The sequence below is a fragment of the Podarcis filfolensis genome (assembly GCF_964270895.1).
Source record: "Podarcis filfolensis genome assembly, chromosome: 10".
Classification (NCBI taxonomy): domain Eukaryota; kingdom Metazoa; phylum Chordata; class Lepidosauria; order Squamata; family Lacertidae; genus Podarcis; species Podarcis filfolensis.
The window spans coordinates 48,269,834-48,287,829 of NC_139612.1; the positions used below are offsets into that span (position 1 = coordinate 48,269,834).

Consider the following 17,996-nt stretch of genomic DNA (forward strand, 5'->3'; position numbering starts at 1 on the left):
CAAGTGAGCTTCATGAGTGGCTGTCGAGTGGGGATTTGAACCCGGGTCCCAGCCCAGCACTATACCACACTGGCTTACCAAATGTATTGCAGACTGCTGTGTTTATGAGGATCCACCCATGTCCTCACTCAAACCAAGTAGCTGATGCTTGATTGGTTGGGAGAGAAGGGAGAGTACAGGGAGGCTGTGATCCAAAAGTCTGAGAAGCATCTCAGGCCACTGTTGTCCTGATGCAGGAGTTAAAAGGGTCAAGAAAATGGAGTCACCTCTCTAGACAGGTCATTAGTTACATTAGTGAGGAGCTGGCAAAGGCAATCTATAAATAAAATATAGGAGAGGACTCTCCAGGGGCCTGTCAATCACAACAATTTGCGTCCTATTAATTATATCTAGATGCTGATATTCACCTCCACCAGCATCACCTTCGATTTAGAAGGAAAGCAGCGCTCTCTGGTGGGAGTAGCTCACCACTGCAGTTTAAGCCCGTCCAGTTCACAACCTCCATACTGAGAGAGAGAGAGGATATTAGAGGACAATCTTTGATCTTCAAACTCTCTACTGCAGCCAGCCTCCTTTATTTCAAAGAGGCTGGTGCCAGGGTAGTGCAGTTGTGGCTCAGGCTGATAATTTATTATCTGTGCTCTGGCAACATCGCGGCACAGGTTGTTCCAGTCACACATCCGTGACATCCTTTCAATAAAAGCTCAATAAATGAGAGGTTTTAAAGGACTGCTTCTGGGCATTAGCATCGGAATGACACACCAGAAGCCCAGAGACCAAAGGTTTTCCCAGAGTGGGGTACCCAGCCCTCTAGGGGAGCTGAGGATAGCAGCACAAGGAGAGGGAATCCGCAGCTATTGAGTCGTTCTGCAGAAACAGAAAACTTGCAGCAACAACAAAAATCTATACAGTGGCAAGGCAGAGGTGGAAGGGGATGGGGAGGGAATCCCATGCTTGTGTGAGCAGAGTACATAACAGAGGCTGCAATCTTTTACACAGGCTAATCAAAGCAGCTTTCAGAATGGAATTGTTGTTGTTGTTTAGTCGTTTAGTCGTGTCCGACTCTTCGTGACCCCATGGACCAGAGCACGCCAGGCACTTCTGTCTTCCACTGCAGGGTAGTATGGCCGTAGACAGAATGGAATTAGGCGGTGACAATCATATAATCATAAAATGCAGCCAGTTTATAGAAATTAAAACACAAGCTCTCAGCATTTTAAACAGAGTAAAACACAAACCATTTATAACCAAAATTAAAGGGCTTCATGAGCTGGACATCAGGTTACACTGCTACAAAGACAAGCTGATAGCAACACCTCAGAGGTCCTCTTAAAATGGACAGCCTTGAATCATTTTCTAAAAGCCTCTCTAGAAAAGCTGTCCCAGAGATAGTTTAATAGCTAGACACCTGTCACTTCCAAAGTCAGGGGGGCAGGGAGAGAGAGAGCACAGATTCCCCAAAGAAATAAAATCCATTAGGAGCGTAGGAATAGGACCGCAGCATCATAAAGAAAATTTCTATTGGTAGAAGAGAAGGTGAAACTCCTATAAAACTAAGCAAATATTTGAAAGACCTTGCTTCAGATCTCACATTATAATTTATTTCAAATCTTTCCTCCTTATCCCTCGAAAGCAAGGTAGAAGCAGATATCCAAACTTCATATGCAAAATGCCATTCTATATGTAAAGGTAAAGGTAAAGGGACCCCTGACCATTATGTCAAGTCGTGGACGACTCTTGGGTTGAAGCGCTCATCTCGCTTTACTAGCCGAGGGAGCCGGCATACAGCTTCTGGGTCATGTGGCCAGCATGATTAAGCTGCTTCTGGCGAACCAGAACTTGCACTTTGACCTGCTTTCGAACTGCTAGGTAGGCAGGAGCTGGGACAGAGCAACGGGAGCTCACCCCGTCGCAGGGATTCGAACAGCCAACCTTCTGATCAGCAAGTCCTAGGCTCTGTGTTTAACCCACAGCGCCACCCGCGTCCCTTAATCATAGGGTATTTCAGCACTAATCCTGTTTAGCTGCTCAGAGTCCATCCAGCTAGGCCCACCTCCCCAAAACACACACCACCCACCCACACCAGTTGATGTGTGATCAATGTCAGTCTGAAGTAAGCCTACACACATGCAGCTGATGCCGGTGAGGAGATGGCGAGCCCTTTACTGTTCAAGCAGTATATATGCCCAAAGAATCAGGATAGGAATAAATGAAAATACTCAAATATTGTGTCGCTTGGGGCAAAGGACAAGTTGAAGCCCACTCCATTCAACATACGTAAACCAATTACATTGGAAATGGAACCTTACACACAAGTGAAGGGACAGCGTCCACCATCATACCTGAGCAGAGCAGGCTAACTTAAGAGACACAATGTGACCTGCCTGGCACACAGAGCTCCAACAAAGAGGTGGCCTACCTTTGCTGGCGTCATCCACACACAACAACATCTAGTGCTTGAGGCAACCACTCCACTTTGCCTAATGACAAGGCCAGCACTGGGAATGTCAAATTGTCCTTCACCAGAGGTAACAAAATGTCTCGGACCATCCCTGGTCCCACTGGTTTTTCCTTACTGCAGGGGTCACCATCTTTCTTAAGTCCAGAGGCACATTTGTATTTTTCAGCAAGTGCTGTGGGCACTACTCCTTCTAGTATCCTCTCCCCACTTGCCTGTATCAGTCCGCCTAACACAAACACACACACAAAGTCATGGTTGTAGCCAGGATTTTTGTTATTGGGGGCAGGACTTTTGTTAGGGGGGAAAGAACAAGAGGCCCTGGTCAGCTCCTACAATTAGAAAAGACAATGCTAAGTAACATGGGCCTTTGACTTAGTGATGAAGCAACTTCATGATGCAGAAATTGATTACAAGTTCCTTGTTCATTTATACGAAAGTTCAAAACAGAGCTCAGTAAAAGACTAAGGTTCCAATCCTAACCCAGTACATTCAGTGAGATTTACTTCTGAATAAGACAAGGTTAGAATCACACGGTTAATCTTCTTAACCTGCTGGTGGCTACCAATATGGATGGCATTAGATTAGTCAAATTCATGGAGAAGGCTAGCAGTGTCTACTAGCCACAATAGCTATGCTCTCTACCTGTACTACTGGAGGCAGTATGCCTTGGAATACCAGTTGCTGTGAAGCACAAGTGGGGAGTTGCTGTTGCCCTCGGGTCCTGCTTTTAGGTTTCCTATTGAGACATCTGGCTGGCCACAGGATGCTGGACTAGATCAGGCTTTGGGCTGATCCCACAGGTTCTTCTCCTGCAACCTTCATAATAAGCTTTGGACTACCCCAGCAGCATTCTCTGGACGTATAATTGATTGAGGGAGACAGTGACAATGATGGGCAGCGCCAGAGAGAGAAGCAGCCTATACTATTTTTTTTATTAAAAAAAAATACATTTATATATCACCCAAAATATGACCAGAATGAGAAACAGCAGGAATCCTTCTATTTGCTCCCACAACATAATCATTTATATTCAAATTTGAGAATTCTCTAATGACTTCTGTGAGCAGTTCCCACTTCTAATTTGGGGATGAAAAATTAAGAAGAAATCCAAACCAGTCCAAACCAGAAATCTGTGCTAAAATGATAAGCGTTAGCACCCATTTTCACTGCTGTAAATATTGTCACTTGCAGCACAATTCCAGGTGTGTCTACTTGCCTTGGAGCGGATCTTTATAAACTACTAAAATTACTACAAAGTGCTGTGACGGTGAACAATAAAAATAAAAATGCAGCAAATTAAAGAAAGACCCACCGAACTCAATACTTCTGAGTAGGCACGCACAGAATTGAACTGACCAATTGGATTGTCTCAAAAAAAATTCATTTATTTAGCACTGCACTGACATCCGACCTTATTATTTGATTTCTCCCTCTCTTTGTGCAAATATGAACCAGACAACTGAGGATGATACCACTTCGCGTATTTAAGGAAGTGAGCTCTAAAGCCCACGACAGCTTGTGCCACATCAGAGCATCCGCTTAGCCTACTATGGGGAAACAGAGCGCTCGGCTTCCTTGCCGGCCGCAAAGCAGAAGAATCCCTTCTACGCTTTTACGGCGTTTCTGGCGTCGCGGCGTGATGACGCCACAGCAGTGAAGCCGGACCGGAAGTGGAAGCCAGCTGCAAAACTTCTGTGCTCCTGAGGGCCGCGCTTCGTAGCTTGGACGCCCCACCGGGGCCGAATCCGTCGCCATCGGGTCCTTCTTTGGGCCGTAAAGGTGAGAGATGAGTCTGGAGCTGGTTCAGGAGCCTCGGCGACGAAGGATGCCGGCATCTTTCTCTCCCCCGCCCCGGCCTTCAGCACGTTTCGTCGGTCTGCGCCGTGTCCGGATGCAGGGTGGGCCTGAAAGGGCCCTTCCGCCTCCCTTGGGCCCTCGGAACAGGCCCCTTCGAGCAGATGCTGGGTTCATTGTCGGGGCTGTCACCTCTTTCGTGCACCGCCTTCATTCATCATACCTAGAGAACGCTTTGCCCCGCTGAAGGGCTCGGGCCTAGTTGCTGGCGACCATCTCTGCCGCTGTCATTTCTTTGGTGGGGGGAAAAAAGCCTGCGGGCGGAAGGGTGGGTTGCTCTACTGGGTTCACCCCACGAGGAGCCCTGCAAGCAAGACGCTTTGTTCAGGGTTGATCTCCCTCTCCCTCCCTCCCCTTATCTATTATCTCTATCTCTCTCACACACACCCTTTCTAAAGGGTTGAATACTTCATGAAGCTATCAGTCTAGAAGTGGGGGAAGCAGAATGACATGCGACCACATAACACCGGTCCTGAGAGATCTGCATTGGCTCCCAGTACGTTTCCGAGCACAATTCAATGTGTTGGTGCTGACCTTTAAAGCCCTAAACGGCCTCGGCCCAGTATATACCTGAAGGAGTGTCTCCACTCCCATTGTTCAGCCCGGACACTGAGGTCCAGCGCCGAGGGCCTTCTGGCGATTCCCTCATTGCGAGAAGCCAGGTTACAGGGAACCAGACAGAGGGCCTTCTCGGTAGTGGCACCCACCCTGTGGAACACCCTCCCTTCAGATGTGTAGGAAATAAGCAGCTATCCTATCTTTAAAAGACATCTGAAGGCAGCCCTATTTAGGGAAGTTTTTAATATTTAATGCTGTACTGTTTTTTAACATTTGATTGGGAGCCGCCCAGAGTGGCTGGGGAAACTCAGCCAGATGGGCAGGGTATAAATAATATATTATTATTATTATTATTATTATTATTATTATTATTATTATTATTATTTCTAGTACTGTATCTAGGCTCTTTATCATAACTGAAATGGCTTTAAAAATGTTTTTATTTTAGACATAGCAAGGTTTTTTATTATTCACTTGCTGCCTGTGTGTAGAGAGCACAAATAGTACAGGTCTGTGTGACCTAGTTTTAGAATAGCTGGTGTGATCTAGGACAGCCATCCTGGCTGAGCCTGGTGGGAGTTGTAGGCCAAAACGTTTGGAGGGCACCAGGTTGGCAAAAGCTGGGCTAGATGTCACTTAGCTGGCTTATAAATAAGCCCACACACAAAAGCTCATACCAATAACAAACTTAGTTGGCATCTAAGGTGCTACTAGAATTATTTTTTTTATTTTGTTTCGTCTACAGCAGACCAACACAGCTACCTACCTTTATTTTTTGAGAGAGCCAATCTGCAACCAGTTTTTCATCTTTGGATGTAGAAAGAGAGCATGGGTATAATTATATATAAATACAGCTAACAATCATTTGCTAATAAGGAACAACTATGGTGAAAAGCATGCAGTCAGCACTTCATGAATTTTATTTATTACATTTTTATAGCGCCCTGCATCCATAGTTCTCAGGGCGGTTCACAACGTAAAAATAAGAAAGATAAAAATACAAGATAACAAAATGAAAACACAGGCCAGTAAACCCCTTCCCCCACTCCCTATATAGGCATATGAATATGTTGAGAACAGCTTTGTTATTTAAGCAGTAGCCTGGCAGCAATAAACTACAGTACAGGACTTCCATAGAAGTACTTCATTCCCAGTGTGTATATGTCAGTCAGTAATTTTAAGGATATGACTGGAAGGCCTGGCCTTTTTTAAAAAACCTAAAACTGTGTCTCTTGTTTCCTTAAAAACAAGTACAGGTCAAACCTCAGTTTTTGAATGGCTCCATTTTCGAACATTTCAACTTCTGAACACCAAAAACCCGGAAGTAAGTGCTCCGGTTTTTGAACATTTTTTGGAACCTGAACGTCCGACGTGGCTTACACTTGACTGCAAGAAGCTCTTGCAACCAATCAGAAGCTGTGCCTTGGTTGTCGAACATTTTCGGAATTTGAATGGTCTTCCGGAACGGATTACGTTTGACAACCAAGGTTTGACTGTATTAGCTAATCCTACTACAGTCATACCTCGAGTTGAATGCGCTTCAGGTTGAGCATGTTCGAGTTGCGCTCCGCGGCAACCCAGAAGTAACGGAGCATGTTACTTCTGGGTTTCGCCGCATGCGCAGACGTCATGCGCGGTAGCGGCGAAACGCGGTACGCACAGACATGCCGTCATGTCTTGCATTCCGTTCGGGATGCGAATGGGGCTCCAGAACGGATCCCATTCGCATCCTGAGGTACCACTGTACTTGAGAAGCACTATTGTTTTATGGTTACTTGATCCCCTTATTCTCTTCCCCCTCCCATCTCCTTTCTCACTAGAATTATAGAAGATGGCAAAGTTCCTGGCGCCCGTGATCCAGGATAATCCCTCAGGATGGGGTCCATGTGCTGTTCCAGAGCAGTTCAAAGATATGCCTTATCAGCCCTTCAGCAAAGGAGATCGGCTGGGAAAGGTACTTCTTCACACACCCTTGCACAGAAATTTCTATTAACTGCTTTTGTACATTGTCTATGCTGATGTTTTCCATTAAGGGCTAGATTTTGAAAGGCACTCTTACCATGTGCTTCAGGAGCCCAGTTCCTATAGTACTACTTATAGGGCAAAAAGACCGTGAGTGAAATTGTCCTAAGTCTTTTAGGGAGTGACTTTTTGGGGCATCATTTTGGTCCCTATTGGGCTTCACAGAATTTATAGCTGAGATGTACAGTTCATCTCAGTGCTGGATTGTGTTGGCTTACATTACATTGCCTGGTTAAAAAGGGAATCTGAATCATGAATCATTGGCAAGCTCTGACCTAATGTATTTCATGACATAGGATGGTGTTAAAGCATACAGGTCCGGACTTGGGAGGAAATTTGGGTAATAATTGTCTTAAGACAATTCCAGTTTCCTAGCCCTTTAGGGCATTATAGCAGTGTAATGGATGGTGCAGGTATTTGCCATAATACATTCCTTGTAAGGATGGGTAGCTGCCATCATATAGAGAATGTCTGCTTCCATTGGCTTCCAATCCCCACAACAGTTTAGCAAGAGCATGAGAGACTTTCCAGCAGATTGCAGAATAAGCAATTCTGCATGTTACAGCTAAGTTGTGGACAGCACACACACACACCTCGGCCAGGGTCATGTGTACATCAGCTCATTATCTCTCCCCAAGTAAAGATCTTTAAGTCTTAATATTTTGAGTACACTCAGAAACTTAGCTGGCTGGAGAAGCAATTTTTGAGATTCTGTTGAAAATCCTTTGAGTTATGCTTGAAAGCAGCCTTATTTCCTCATTGTTTTTATTTTGACCAGGTTGCAGACTGGACAGGAGCAACTTACCAGGATAAGCGATATACAAGTAAGTATGATGGTGATTGCTCTTGTTTGATATATTTCATATGGAAGATCAGGTGCCAGTGAGCACGGTATATAAAGTTTGCATTACATCTCTGTTGGCTGAAGAGGGTTCGTTATTGGCTTAGGGCAAATGATGGTGATGATTTATACCCCACCCATCTGGCTGGATTTCCCCAGCCGCTCTGGGTGGCTTCCAGCAGAATATTAAAATATAATGATTCATAAAATATTAAAAGCTTCCCTAGACAGGGCTGCCTTCAGGTGTCTTCTAAAAGTCATATAGTTGTTTATTTCCTTGACATCTGATGGGAGGGCATTCCACAGGGTGGGTGGACCTCAGTTCCCGGGCTGAATGATGGGGGTGGAAACACTCCTTCAGGATTGTTGTCTTTTGACCACTATCTATACAATAAGAATACTAAAGCTGAACTTCCAGGAGATGTGCTTTATAGTTTCTTCTGCATTTCATTACAAGGCAGAATTGCATTGAACATAAGCTTTTCTGCATTCCTCTGTTTCCTTCACTGCTTATAGGGGTTGCCAACCTTTTTGGGCTGGTAGGCACATTTGGAATTTTGAGAGAGTGCAGTTGGCACCAGTCACAAAGTGGCTGCTGTTGGGGTGTGGCATAACACGAAACGGCAGCCACATCTGAAAGGGCAGAAAAAGAGGCAAGTTCACAAAATCCACTATGAATTTTTAAGGGGATATTTATTGATTCGTCCATGGGTGCCATAAGAGATACTTGACATGCATACTGTCATCCATAGGCTCTACACTGGGTAACCCCTGGCTTGCAACATTAAGACCTACTCTCCCTAAACAAATTTCTGCTGCCTGTATCAAATAGTAGTTTTGGAATTTGGTAATGCAATCAATGGTGCAGTTGCATATCAACACTACAGATACGTACCTATGGGACCACCTCTCCCGGTATGCCCCACGGAGTGCCCCAAGGTCCATAAATAGCAACACCCTAGTGGTCCCGGGCCCTGCTTCAACCAGAGCCAGGGCCTTTTCAACTCTGGCTCCGGCCTGGTGGAACGCTCTGCCTCATGAGACCAGGGCCCTGCAGGATCTGATTTCTTTCCGCAGGGCCTGTAAGACAGAGTTGTTCCGCCTGGCCTTTGGCTTGGAGCCAATTTGATTCCCTCCCTCTCTTTCTTTTTTCTTTTCCTTCTCCTCCTGCAATGAGGCTACATTTTAATATTTTAATGTTTCAATATTTTGATGTTGTATTTTAATTTTGTTTTTAAGTTGTAATCATTCAACTTGTTTTTATTATTGCTTGTAAGCCACTCTGAGCCCGGCCTTGGCTGGGGAGGGCGGGGTATAAATAAAAATTACTGTTGTTATTATTATTATTATTATTATTATTATTATTATTATTACAGATAAGCAGAACACTAGGGCACATTGTGTTTCTGCGCTGATTACAGCAGTAGTGAAGCTTCTTTTTTGGGATTTTACAAGAGGAAATCTCCATCTTGTTTTGAGATCAGCCATGGTATTTACCATTGGGCAAAGGAGCATGACTGTATCACATCCGTTGTTCTTAACAGTTACACAAAGATAATTCTGTTTCGGCTCCTATTTGAAAGTAGGACGGTTCTAGTTCTTGGTCTTCTAGGAAATCCCAGTCTTGCACTCTAAGGTGACTGAGACAATTGCCTTCCCAGATAAATATTCATCCCAGTTTGGTGGAGGAAGCCAGTATGCTTATTTCCATGAGGAAGATGAAACCAGTTTCCAACTGGTGGACACAGCACGGACACAAAAGACAGCTTACCAGAGGAATCGCATGAGGTTTGCACAGGTATGATATGGCTTGATTGAAGAGATTAGACTTGAGCCATATAGCTAGTCCGTCCCAATTGATACTCTTGAGGGGAGAGAGACAGATCGAGGAGGGAACAGACAACCTTCTCCTTAATCTGGTATGGGGAACCTGTGGTCCTGCTGTCCTTGTTGCACTATAACTCTAGTAGCTAACATGTCTCTCCCCTGTCCTGTCTCCACTCCAGCTGATATGCCCAGTAGTCAGGTATGATAAGAGTTGTAGTCCAGTAATACCTAGAGGGCCAAAGACTAGTCACCCATGGTCTGCTGCTTCCATCATCACTAACCATGATGCTGGCTGAGAGCTGGAATCAAAACAAGATTGCAGAAGGGGAGCACAGGTTCCCCATCCCTGTCATTAATGGACAGTCTCATGGGATTTTGAAGATGTATCCCCTCCCATTCCCCAGTCATTGATAACTGTCTTTGTCAAACAAGCTGTTGCAAGTTTGAGACTCCTTGTGGTTTTTCATTTTTGTTGTTCTTAGGCTGGAATGTGCATGGCTATCAAGTAGTGACCCCCCCTTTTTTTTTTTAGGTTTTGGTGACACACTAGCTTATTATCCCTCCTAAGAACACTTAGTGGTGCTTTTCACAGCATATCCCAGGAATGGGAATGGTCATCAAGATGTTGTTGAACTACAACTCCCTTCACCATTGGCCATACTGGCTGGGGCTGACGGGACTTGGAGTCCAGCCACATAAGGAAGGGCCACAGGTTCCCCACACCTAGTGTAACTCGTGCATTACAGTGAATATTGGGCAGGAATCCTTTGCAGGATTGCTTGCTAGGTAGGCCCTTTGATTCCATGCTGTCTCGCTTACACTAGTGTTTCCTTTCAGAGGAACCTCCGGAGAGATAAGGACCGCCGAAACATCCTTCAGTTTAACATGCAGACGCTCCCTAAAAGTGCCAAGCAGAAGGAGAGGTAAGCTTGCTGTGTTTGTGGGAGAACATACAATTTAGCAATTGTCCAGCAGAGCTAGTTTCATCAAACTGATTGAATCTCTTGAAAAAGCAAATTGCTTACTAAATTTCCCAGACTCTGCTGTCACATATTTTAAATTTTTATTACTGTTGCATGGATTGTGAAATGGCATTATCTTATTGGTTGTTTAGCAACTCTGACCCAAGAGATCAGAAAACCCTTTTGTAGTTAGCCATTCATGTTCCAGTTTCTCTACTCTGGAAAAAGGGTTTGGGATCAGCAGGCTCCTTTGCCTTGATGGCAAAGTTTTCTGACAGTTTTCTGTCATTTCAGAGATAGACTGCGTCTCCAAAAGAAGTTTCAGAAGCAGTTTGGAGTGAGACAAAAATGGGACCAAAAATCTCAGGTAAACCTCTTTTTCTTTGGCTGCCTGTCTTGCGACTTTCTTTCCCCTCACACTTTCACCTTTTGTTCCCATTTTACACACTGATATGTTGTCTCTTCTATTTATTCTATCTGCATGGCAGAAACCCCGTGACTCCTCTGTTGAAGTTCGCAGTGACTGGGAGGTGAAGGAGGAAATGGATTTCCCTAGGTTGATGAAGATGCGATATTTGGAGGTTTCAGACCCTCAGGACATGTAAGTCTTTTGAGACAGCTGAAGGTTTGGGGCCAACAATTTGTATCTTTTTTTAGAAGAAGGAAAAAAAACCACCCTCCAGGTAGTTTAACTAATACGGTATGCTTATCTCTTGATCCAAGACACAAACTGCCCCAGCCACTCTTGGCAGCTTCCCTAAGCTAGTGCTATCGACTGTGTTGGACTCCAGATCCTATTAGCTAGCACAGAGAGTGGTCAGGGGTGATCAGAGTTGTCCTCCAAAATATCTGGAGGGCATCATTTAGGGAAGGATGGTTTAAAATGTGATGTTGCTGCTTATAGAGGTTGACAGATCAGAGGCATAGAACCTTAAAGGTGCCATGGGATCTTAATGATCCTTGGGTTTCTTTTTCATGAGTATTTCTGAACCCATTAGTCCACTTTTTATTATCCTTTGTTCTTGAGAGTACAAATCATGATAATCTTTTCTTTGTACCTGCAGAGAGTGCTGTGGGGCCCTGGAATACTATGACAAAGCCTTTGACCGCATCACCACAAGAAATGAAAAGACCCTTCGTAGCATCAAGCGCATCTTCCATACCGTAACTACTACCGATGATCCAGTCATTCGCAAGGTATAATATGCCTCTGTAGTTTGTCCTATACATGGCTGTTAAAATACCTCAGTTTAAAAGGAGAGGGCTCGCTTGCTTGTAACTTCAGATACCTTTCTTACTAAGTCCTTAAAAATGGTACTGCACTGGGCAAGGCAGGTTAGTCTAATGAAATATTTCTTAGTAAGTCTGAGACTAGAAATTGCAGCCAGACATACTGGACTAGAGAAGAGTGTGTCCTGTTGACTGTGCAAAGAGCAGGGAGAGGCAAGGAGATCTTCATAGCTTTGGCGCACAGTGGAATTCCCTTTTCTGGAAACTCCTTAAAGCCCAAGTCAGAGCATCTTCCAAAAGTGTTGCAGGACATTTCTCTTTGAGCTAGTTATTAGTATTGAGGAGTTTCCTATTTATTGTGCTTGGGGTGGTGGAGATAATGGGTTGGATGTGAGAGTTTTCAGAGAGGCTTTATATGTTTTGCAATTTGCTGTGTAGCTTGGAGATATGCTAAGACAAAACCCAGCTAAATAATAAATGAGGCAAGTGGAAGTGTTTACTTATGTTTCTGCTCATCTACCAAAGTTCTTAACTTTGAGGGGAGTAAGTTTTTAGCTTAATGATAGAATTGACGTGCAGGAGAACAGATCTCATCCTTACATTCATTGGGACTCTTCTGTCTGCCTTCCCTTGGATTTTAATTGCTGGAGAATGGGATGCAAATGCCATTGGCAATCTAGGAGAGCATGGTTTTGACAACATCTTCTACAGGGATGGGGAACCTGTGGCCCTCCAGATTCTGTTGGGGTACATTTCCTATCAACCTTGGCAACTGGCCATGCTGGCTGGACTTAATGGGAGTTGGAATCACAGGTTCCCTACCCCTGTGCCTCAGAGAGCAGATAATCCTACAGATATAACTTTGGAGGCTGGTACAGCCTATATTAGTTTGCTTGTACAACGATTCCTGCTCTCATCCATATGACTTTTCTTTATGCACAGTTGGCCAAGACTCAGGGGAATGTATTTGCTACAGATGCCATCCTAGCTACCCTCATGGCTTGCACTCGTTCTGTATATTCCTGGGACATCATTGTCCAAAGAGTTGGATCCAAACTCTTCTTTGACAAGAGGGACAATTCTGATTTTGGTGAGTGTTTTTGCATATACAGTACAAAACTGAAGAGAGACAGGTGGTGGCTGGCAATGGAGTGCTTGGGGAAGTGAAGCTTTTAGGGTTATCTCTTGGGGCAACCCTCTGAACTTCCATTTATGTTTGGCTATATCCTCAGACCTCCTGACCGTGAGTGAGACTGCTAATGAACCACCACAGGATGAGGGCAACTCCTTCAATTCACCCCGCAACCTTGCTATGGAAGCCACCTACATCAACCACAACTTCTCCCAGCAATGTCTGAGAATGGTAAGATTTAAAGGGGTAATGGATTTTACCTCTGCAGAGAATTTCAGAAAGAAATTGACTAAGGTCACTTAGAACTTGCTGCTGATGAGGGAGTGATCTGTCTCAGCAAGCAGAAAGAAGATAACATCCATCTACTTTCTGTTTTTATAGGGCCTCCAGATAGAGTTGTATGGCTGTTCGGAGGTTCCACAGAATAGTCCTGGTGGGGGAAGTGTCTTGCTAGTAAACAGGATACCACATCAAAGCCATGTTTTTGAAAAATTCGAGGAAGGGCTTGGTACCAAGACAGTGACTAATGTTTCTCAAACCAGAGCACTGGAAGCTTCCCATGTCTTAAGGCAGCCATGACTCTCCTGACCATGTAATCTGATGTCATTGATAAAAGTTTTTGCATGTGTGTGTCTTTACAGGGGAAAGAGAAATACACATTTCCCAATCCAAACCCATTTGTGGAAGATGATATGGATAAGAATGAGGTGGCTTCGGTTGCATACCGGTAAGTTGTTGCTTCTGACACATGAATAGACCTTGGGAGTTCACAGTACCTCGAGGTGTGGTTTGCAGACTTGTTGCAGCTTCCATGAAAGTTCCCATTGCTGCCACCTGTATATACTGTGCTTATGTGGATTTTTTGTTATAAGGTTTGCTGACAAACATTTTTGGTTGTAGGTACCGGAGGTGGAAGCTGGGAGACGACATAGACCTGATAGTACGCTGTGAACACGATGGAGTGATGACTGGAGCCAATGGAGAAGTATCTTTCATCAACACAAAAACACTGAATGAATGGGATTCAAGGGTAAGGAAAAACAGATATAATTTGTAGGCTCTTCTGTGTGGACATCATTTGTTTCCGCTGGCCTGTCTTTAACTGTGGCATAGTTTACTCTGATTACCTGTAATAGCCTTGGGATTCCCTCTCCCTCATCCCATCCAATTCAAGGGAGTCAAGTGAATTTTTGCCACATTAGGTAGGAGTGGGTTCCTCCTTTCCAGCATTACAAATAATTTTGAAATCAGTTGCATGAAATCTTCAGCTTTGTAGCCAGATCCTGACTTGGCACAGTGTGCCATAATTGATGCTGTGTACAACCCTAATCCTTTCTTAATTTTTCTAGCATTGTAATGGAGTGGACTGGCGTCAGAAACTGGACTCCCAGAGAGGAGCTGTGATTGCCACTGAGCTGAAAAACAACAGCTACAAACTTGCTCGCTGGACATGTTGTGCGCTGCTGGCTGGATCAGAGTATCTTAAACTGGGGTGAGAAAATATAGTGTGGATAGGTTTTGTTTTGTTTGTTTTGGTTTGTTTTGGTTTTTGTTTTGTCTTTGGTGTACTACAAGAGGGACGTGAGTTGGGGGGGGGGAGAAGCCAGCTCTTTGGGGTCAAAATTTAACACATTGTGACATTTTACTGATATGTTACATTATTCACCTCTTTGAGAGGTGGCCTATACAGTGGACCCTCCAGATACAAACTTAATTTGTCCCAGGGGTCCATACTTACCCCGAAAAGTCCATATCCGGAGGCGCCACTTCTGTGCATGTGCACGCAGCGAAACCTGGAAGTGTACACTTCCGGGTTTGCCGAGTTCGTAACTTGAAATGATGTTACCCAAAGGTAACGTAACCCGAGGTACCATTGTAATAAATATTTAAAATATTTATTCTAAGCTCTAAATATTCTGAGCTCTAAAACTTGGCCAGCACCTCTTCATATTTAGAATTCTCTGCTAATACCTTGGGATATAGCTGTCCACTATACAGCTGCAAATAAAATGCTTTAAGTGTGTTTTAAGTGCAATATACAATGTGACACTAGATGGCAATGGTGAGCCTTATGGAAAATTCAATGTATTTTTACAAACGCTTTTTAAAAAAAGCATTTTAGAATGGTTTCTATATGTGTGTAGATTCAACCTCCATTTCTGTCTTAACTCCTGGACTAAGTGCGTCTTTTACCTCTTAGAAGGGGCTAACAAATAGGTTCTTTGTCTGGATTAAAAATTACTGAGATGGGTCTTTAACTTTAACACTTAAATAATATTTAACATTTGTCAAGAGCTTGTGTGCATTTTCTAGTCGTAATCCTTATAACAACCCAGTAAAGGACCCCAGGATGGTTAAGTCCACTCAAAGGCGACTGTGGGGTTGCAGTGCTCATCTCGCTTTCAGGCCGAGGGAGCCGGCGTTTGTCCACAGACAGCTTTCCAGGTCATGTGGCCAGCATGACTAAACCGCTGTAAGGCAAGTCAGGCAGGAAGACTGAGAGCAACTTTCCTAAAGGGAGGTCACCTAGTGAGTTCAGAGGCAAGATTCAAACCCTGATTTGTAGCTCAGTCTCTTTAACCACTACACCACACCAGTTGTCTTACTTAAATTGTTTGGCCTGCTATTCTTTTTTAGTCCTACTGTAGCTGCTGGGCTGGACTACAGCTTCACACTTTATAAGTCTTCTTTCTCCCTTCCTGTCAGGTATGTTTCCCGGTACCATGTGAAAGACTCTGCACGCCATGTGATCCTGGGCACCCAGCAGTTCAAACCTAATGAATTCGCCAGCCAAATTAATCTAAGCATGGAAAATGCCTGGGGCATCCTGCGCTGTGTCATTGACATCTGCATGAAACTGGATGAGGGCAAGTACCTCATCTTGAAAGACCCCAACAAGCAAGTCATCCGTATCTACAGCCTGCCAGATGGCACTTTCAGCTCTGATGAAGATGATGATGACGACGATGAAGAGGAAGAAGAGGAAGGTAATAAGAGTTTCACACGCCTTCTATCTAAGCTTAGGCCTGAAGCGACAAGTTTCTGGTCTTGCAACTGCTTACATTGGAAGAAGCTTGTGTGCTGGAAGGATAGCTTTCATTCTTCTACAGTCTGTGATCATTTCGTCCAGAAATAGCCACAGGAGAGTACAGTGCAGCTTTCCTCCAACTTGGAGCCCTCCAGATACATTGGACAACAGCTCCCATCTGCCCCATCCAGCACAGCTTTGCTGATTGAAGCCGATAGGGGCTGTAGTCCAAAACATCAGGGGAGACACCAGGTTGGGAAGGGCAACCCCATAAGTCAGGTGTATATGGGGGCCATTAACTCCTAGGAAAAACCAGTCAGAGCCAATGGTGAGTAGAAGCAAAATGGGCAGAATTTGCGTGCATTGTTGCAGGATTCTGTAGCATGCTGTCTATGCACCAGCCTATTTCTCTCTCTGTCATGTTGTTAGTTGCCACCTGGTTTGCATCATAACTACAGATAAGATGGTGACCAGTAGTGCATGCCACAGGAGTGATATAATGTGGATCTGAGCAGAATTTAAGTATGGCATATAGTTAACATTGGTAAAGTGTTGAAATGATTATGTTGCGGAGACCAGTACCAGCTTACGGATTTTGTATGTTCCCTAGGATTCAGCTTTCTGTTTTACTTTTCAAACTGTGGCTGTACGCAAGGCTACATTACAGATTGTCAGTTTCTTATTCTTGCTTACAAACCACAGGTTTTCTTTACAAAGCCACGGGTATCTGATTGGTCACTGTGATCCAGCAAGCTCTTACGTTCTTAACATTACTTGGAGTTCAATACTTGCATTGTCTCTAAAGTTTAGCTCAACTAAGGATTGGCTGCATCCTACTTAATAAGGCTTTCTATTATGCAGAAAGTGTATCATCTGACTCTACATGAACCAGCATTTGGTAATTATGTGTGGAAAGGAGAGCAGATGTTGTGGCCATGCTTGTTTGTTCCGTGGTGTTTGCTTTTGCTTGGGATGGCAGCAAACGCTCCATTGAAACTTCTGTTTGTTTTTCAGAGGAAGAGAGCTGAACATTGCAGCCAGGCAGCAGCAGCAACTGCAGCTTGAAGGCACAGCCAACATCTTTGTTCTTGGTGGACGGATCAGAATTGAATCTCATAGAACCCAAGGAATAAAAAATAATAATCTTAAAGCATTATCCTTTTTGTATAATTAATATGTGTAGTGAGATTGCCCCTAAGCAAATTTGGAAAAGAAAATATTTTATGATTACCTGATCAGCCTTGTCCACTTTAAGGCTGATGTGTAGCAGAATCATCTGATTCAGTGTCCCCTGGACTGAACAACTTCACTCCGCAAGTGTGGAAATAAATGTTTCAATAGCCGCTTATGGGGGAATTGGAGAGAGTATAGAAAACTAGCATGCCATAGAGAAACCTAGGCTGGAATCATTCTTTTTGCCCTTGTTTTCCGTATGCAGGGAGTCCCCACTGCTAATGGGAAATTACTCAAGCTAAAGAAACCTCCAGAAGCAAGCAGTCTTTAAATGGCATGGCTCTAGGAAAAGCTGTATCATGGAATTTTTCTCTATGTGTAGATTGGCTCTTAGGCAAGCACAAGTAATTTGTAATTCTTCTCACTCTGTTGCAAAGCTTTAAAACTATCTTTTTAACTGTGCTATACAAAGTTTGAGAAGTGGGATAGTATAGGATTGTGCACAAAGCTTGATGGCAGGCTAGCTGGAACAATGTAATGAAAATGATGTTAAAACTACTGGCTCAGATCTTCAATGCAAAAAGCATAAGAACCTATTTGTTTTTAGTGGCATTCACACTAAAGACTCATCAAAAGAAGAAATAATTTATACCACTAGCAGCTACTTCTGCCCTATCTAGTTGATGAATTAGGCATAATCTCTTCCTCTGTGCTTCTCTTGAGAATGTGGGTAGAAATGCAAAATAATATTTTGTTTATCTTATTTACCAAGCTGGTGAACAAATTAAAGGCAAAAAACCCACCCCAACAACTTTTAAAAGTTCAAAAATGCAAGAAACCACATTAAATTATTCATTCAACCCGTATAAAAAAAAATTCAGAGATTTTATCATTAAAACAGCAGCACT

At 43.8% G+C, this 17,996-nt stretch overlaps 1 protein-coding gene across 1 annotated transcript; it reads left to right on the forward strand.

Annotated features, from left to right (window-relative positions):
* The first annotated feature begins 3,986 nt into the window (after positions 1-3,986).
* EIF3D (eukaryotic translation initiation factor 3 subunit D) lies at positions 3,987-17,065 on the forward strand. The gene is made up of 15 exons (XM_083573946.1): positions 3,987-4,240; positions 6,694-6,827; positions 7,674-7,719; positions 9,398-9,534; positions 10,401-10,486; positions 10,820-10,892; positions 11,014-11,126; positions 11,590-11,722; positions 12,698-12,845; positions 12,988-13,118; positions 13,529-13,614; positions 13,788-13,917; positions 14,237-14,379; positions 15,594-15,874; positions 16,930-17,065. The coding sequence occupies exons 2-15, from the start codon at positions 6,705-6,707 to the stop codon at positions 16,941-16,943; spliced, it is 1,644 nt and encodes a 547-aa protein (XP_083430072.1). The 5' UTR covers positions 3,987-4,240; positions 6,694-6,704; the 3' UTR covers positions 16,944-17,065.
* The last annotated feature ends 931 nt before the right edge of the window (positions 17,066-17,996 follow it).

Excerpts from the sequence above, each read along its gene's own strand:
- EIF3D (XM_083573946.1), top strand. The coding sequence starts at position 6,705 with ATGGCAAAGTTCCTGGCGCCCGTGATCCAGGATAATCCCTCAGGATGG. Across the intron at positions 11,723-12,697 it reads ATGATCCAGTCATTCGCAAG|TTGGCCAAGACTCAGGGGAA; the intron begins GTATAATATGCC and ends CTTTATGCACAG. Across the intron at positions 14,380-15,593 it reads TCAGAGTATCTTAAACTGGG|GTATGTTTCCCGGTACCATG; the intron begins GTGAGAAAATAT and ends CCTTCCTGTCAG.